At 59.4% G+C, this 4,191-nt stretch overlaps 4 protein-coding genes across 4 annotated transcripts; 2 read left to right on the top strand and 2 right to left on the bottom strand.

Annotated features, from left to right (window-relative positions):
* Positions 1-21: 21 nt before the first annotated feature.
* ACA1_031410 lies at positions 22-321 on the bottom strand (the record flags this gene model as incomplete). Its single annotated transcript, XM_004334203.1, has 1 exon — positions 22-321. A coding segment is annotated over one exon (300 nt), but the record flags the coding sequence as incomplete, so codon positions are not given.
* A 285-nt stretch (positions 322-606) lies between these two features.
* On the top strand, positions 607-1,735 carry ACA1_031400 (uncharacterized protein; the record flags this gene model as incomplete). The annotated part of the gene is made up of 4 exons (XM_004334202.1): positions 607-975; positions 1,043-1,156; positions 1,267-1,318; positions 1,389-1,735. 4 exons carry the CDS (start codon positions 607-609, stop codon positions 1,733-1,735), a joined length of 882 nt encoding a protein of 293 aa, XP_004334250.1.
* Positions 1,736-1,847: 112 nt separating this feature from the next.
* On the bottom strand, positions 1,848-3,200 carry ACA1_031390 (uncharacterized protein; the record flags this gene model as incomplete). The annotated part of the gene is made up of 5 exons (XM_004334201.1): positions 1,848-2,098; positions 2,198-2,411; positions 2,532-2,645; positions 2,743-2,894; positions 3,041-3,200. The coding sequence occupies 5 exons, from the start codon at positions 3,198-3,200 to the stop codon at positions 1,848-1,850; spliced, it is 891 nt and encodes a 296-aa protein (XP_004334249.1).
* Positions 3,201-3,496: 296 nt separating this feature from the next.
* ACA1_031380 (uncharacterized protein) lies at positions 3,497-4,191 on the top strand (the record flags this gene model as incomplete). Its single annotated transcript, XM_004334200.1, has 2 exons — positions 3,497-4,022; positions 4,076-4,191. The coding sequence occupies 2 exons, from the start codon at positions 3,497-3,499 to the stop codon at positions 4,189-4,191; spliced, it is 642 nt and encodes a 213-aa protein (XP_004334248.1).

The raw sequence follows: 4,191 nt of genomic DNA, 5'->3' as shown, positions 1-4,191 counted from the left end.
CTTCTTCTCCTTGCGATCACGCATGACCGTGCCGCAGAAGATCGCCAGCCCGTTGGGCGGGGGGCGCGAGATGAGCTTCACGCGATGCTGGATCGATTTCAGGGCCTCGATGACCGAGTTGCGCATGACGCGGCTCTTGATGCTGGAGGCCGCGCCCTGCTCCCTCGTGAGAAGCTTGCTGATGTTGGACATCTGGTAGTTGGGGGGAACGATGATGGTGATGCACGAGGTGCCGTTGCCCTTGGCGCTCTCCAGCTGCTCCACGATCTTCTTCTGGCGCCACGCCTCGACGCTGTCCATGTCGAAATTGACGGTACTCATCTTGGTAGGGGTAGGGGTAGTTTGGGAGACTAGTCTCTGTGGGGGGGGGGTAATGCTCGAGTTTGCAGTAATCGGAGGGATCTCGATTTCGCGTTTTGTGGCTCAGGCACGGCGGATTCACAGAAAAGGGAGCACGGAAGATTTTCAGAATGCCTCCCATGCTTTGAATTCCCCACTTCTATTTGTCGTTTCTCGGCCCACATGCACATGATTGGTTGAGAACTTTGTGCCGGCCCACACAGAAAAGGTCGGTGCAGGGCGGGGTCTTTAGGCGAACGCACCAACATGAACGCAGCGGCCACCTGCAGCAAGCGCAAGGAGAGGGACTCGCATGGGAGCCCTCCCGCTGGTGGCGCCCACCTGGCTGGGGAGAAGAGGGCAAGGAAAAGAAGGCGCACCAGGCACGACCAACCAGAACCGCAGGCCCATTGTCTGGCCAGCAACAAGTACCTGGCCTTGAGCGTCACTTCGGCCCACCTGCTCCAAGAGGAGTACCGGCAGGGCGCCACCCTCGCGGTGCACGAGCTCCACTACCTAAAGGGCAACAACAAGGAGAAGAAGGAGGAACTCCTTCAACATCTTGACGACCACTCAGACGGCCCAGCGCCCACCTACAGGCTGGGCGCCCAATTGGAGCTCTTGGGCTCCAACGGGGTACGTTGGCACATGGCCGAGCCCTATGTGAGGTGTGGAATGACCCCCTTCTCTTATACTCATGCAGTGCGCACTGGCGTGTGGCAAGTGCTGGCCCAAGCACGGAGCCAGCCTTGTGAAGATCAACCACCGTGGCGGCCCTTTGATTGCGACCCCATTGAACATCAACATCAAGATCAAGGTACAGTGTCTGCGTGTGAAGTCCCCGTTTTCATGTAGAGCTGAAAAAAAGACTGTCTCTCTTTGCAGGTCATGTGCTGCTCCTTCCATCATGACGACCAGCCACTGCAGGTCCGGCTGTGGATCGACAGCGGCCACCATCTCCTTGAAGGCACCATCGCATGTGCGCTCCCACTTGTTGTCCTCTACACTGCTTCACAAGCAGCCCTAACGCCCAACGTTGCATGTGACAGTGGGTGTCATCATCGCCAACCGCGAGACCAAGAGGGCCTTCGCCCTCGCGACGGCACCCCTGCCTAACTCTGTCCATCTGCGCCCCACCATCAACCTCGACGACCTGGATTCGACGTTCCTCCTGACGAACGAACGCGCGAACGACCACGACCATCGCCAGCCCTGCCAGGCCGAGACCGACGATGCCCCTCCCCTGCCTCAGCTGTCCGACGCCGCCAGCCACCAAGACTCCTCTGCGATTTGCTCGCTCTCTCTCAAGGAAATCGAGCACCTCGTGGAAGTACTCTTTGGCCACGGCGTCGAGTCGGCTCAGGCAAGGGAGGAGATCAACCGTCTCCCCTACTAATAAAACTTTTCAAAAATAAAACAACATGAAAATGCAATGTTGGAAATAAAATAAAAATAACCTTAATACCACCATAAAATAAAATAACCTTGTCTCGTGCCGCGTTTCTGGCTCACCAGAAGGAGGGCGACCGAAGCAGGGAGTTCTCGAAGCTGTTGAGCTCCCACTTGTAGTCGAAGTAGGACACCTTGAGCCGATCGGCGTTGGTCGCGATGAAGAGCTTGGTCGCCGGGCTGGTGTCCATGTAGGCCAGTATGTAGTTGATCACGCTGCCGTGCTGCCGCGCGATCGCGTCCCGATTCCACTCAAAGATGGGCGACAGCTTCAGCGAGAGGCTGTTCCTGTCCAGCGAGAGCCCCTTGCCTAACCCCCACCACCCATCACCGAAGAAAGACGATCAGTGGTCGGCGCAGGGCTCAACGCGGGCCACAGTGGTGATCACTGCACGTGAGGGCTGCGTACCGGTGTCATTGAGGTATAGGGCGGCGGAGAGGTTCATCTGCGCGTCGAGCGTCTGCGGGAGGTAGGCGGTGTTGAGGAGCGAGGGACACGACACGCACGCGCTCACCATGCACGACCACGCCCGCGAGTCGTTGAGGCTCCCGACCACCGCCTGAATCTGACGCAGGGTGTAGTCCCTGTTGCCGATCTTACCCACCGCCACGTCCCAGTTTTTCTTAAACCACACAACATACGACACGCACACACGACACGACACGACACGCATGACACGACACGACATGCGACACGAAGTCAGACCACGTGCATGGGTCGTTGTGGGGTGATGGCACAGTACCTGGCCAAGCCCGCCGAGCGCGCGGATGCTCCGGGCGGGCCAGCAGAACTTGCCGAACACCACGCGGCACGGGTTGTTCACCACCTGACGCACGGCGAACGCATTGTACGCATTCTGCGCATCATCGCGCGCACATGTCTCCGGCGTGAGAAAGCAGCGCGTGGCCCGAGAGCTGAAACAACAGACGTTTGGCTTGGGGAGCGCGGCGTACGAGCCAGAAGGCCAGCGTCTCCTCTCGCGAGCCGGACAGCGTGGCGGGGTCAAAGTCGGCCAGCTTGTCGAGGTAGTTGGCGAAGTCGGGGTCGGCTCGCCGACGCAAGGTCTCGTAGTCCACCACCGTCTCCTGTATGCCATCGATCTTGGCTGCGGGCCATATATTCATGGATTAATAATAAATATAATTCATTAATATTTAATATTGAGAATAATTAATATTTGGGGCGGGGGGGGGCACGGCGAAAGAGCGAAGAAAGCGACAAAGAACGAAGCGAAGGGTTGGGTGGAGTTACCAGTGGAGGCGTAGGATTGGAGGACGCGTGTCCATAAAGTGTGATCGAACCCCGCCGGCGCTACTGGCGAGGTGACCTCGCTCGCCGCCACAAGCGAGGCGAGCACGACGAGGAGAAGACAGGGCAAGAGCGCAAGGTGGCATCGTGTCCGTCGCTCCATGTTTGTTTTTGCGCCAAGCAAGACGTTTTTCAACGTTGCAACTGAAATCTCCTTTTCTCTTTCATTAGGGCTAGGAAATTCTTTTCTCAAAGCCTTTCTTTGGAGAGAAAACTGCTTTTTCGCAAAGCTGGCTTTTGTTTTCTTCGAAACGACATCAGTTTGGTTCAACACTTTGATCCATGAAGAGGAAAAGGGAAGGCCTCGAGGCCGAAGCAGACAAACAAGGTGGGTAGGAGCTGGAGGCTCCAGACAAGGTCCGACCACGAAAAGAGGAGGGTTGTAACTCCGGCGGCCACATGGACCACCTGGCCCTGGAGCTCGTGGGCCTCGTCCTGTGCCACGTCGACCACCTCTCTCTGCCCGTGTGCCGGGCCGTGTGCCGAAAGTGGTCGGATGCCCTCGCCGCACAGTGCCTGCCCGAGGGCGCCAGTGACGGCGACGGCGACGACAAAGGAACCACCGCTACGTTGGCCGATGCCGCGGCCGAGGTGGTGGCCGAAGAGGAGGACGGCGAGGAGAACTACTGGAACTATGCGGGGCGGCTGGCGGCCCACGGCCGGCTGACGGTGCTGCAGTGGGCCCGCGCCCAGGGCTGCCCGGTGGACGAGATCGAACACGCCCGTGGCCACGCGGCCAGGACAGGCCACCTCCCAGTCCTCCAGTGGCTCTACGACATTGTCGACAACGAAGACCACGATGACGAAGACGAAGACGATGACGATGACGGTGACGGCGACGGCGACGGTGATGGTGACGACGATGCCACAGTCGAGCAAGCGGCCAAGGGTGGCCATGTGGCGGTGCTCGAGTGGCTGCGGGACCGTCGGGGCTGCGCATTCGCTGACGCCAGGCTGTGCGAGCTGGCGGCCGAGCAGGGCCAGCAGGCGGCGGTTCAATGGTTACGCGCCAATGGCTGCGCCTGGGACGAGCGCGCGTGCTATGCCGCGGCCCACGGCGGCCACCTCGCACTGCTGCAGTGGCTGCGCTCTGA

The sequence above is a fragment of the Acanthamoeba castellanii genome, assembly GCF_000313135.1.
Source record: "Acanthamoeba castellanii str. Neff unplaced genomic scaffold scf7180000084506, whole genome shotgun sequence".
NCBI lineage: Eukaryota > Discosea > Longamoebia > Acanthamoebidae > Acanthamoeba > Acanthamoeba castellanii.
This window is presented reverse-complemented; position numbering and strand designations above follow the sequence as displayed.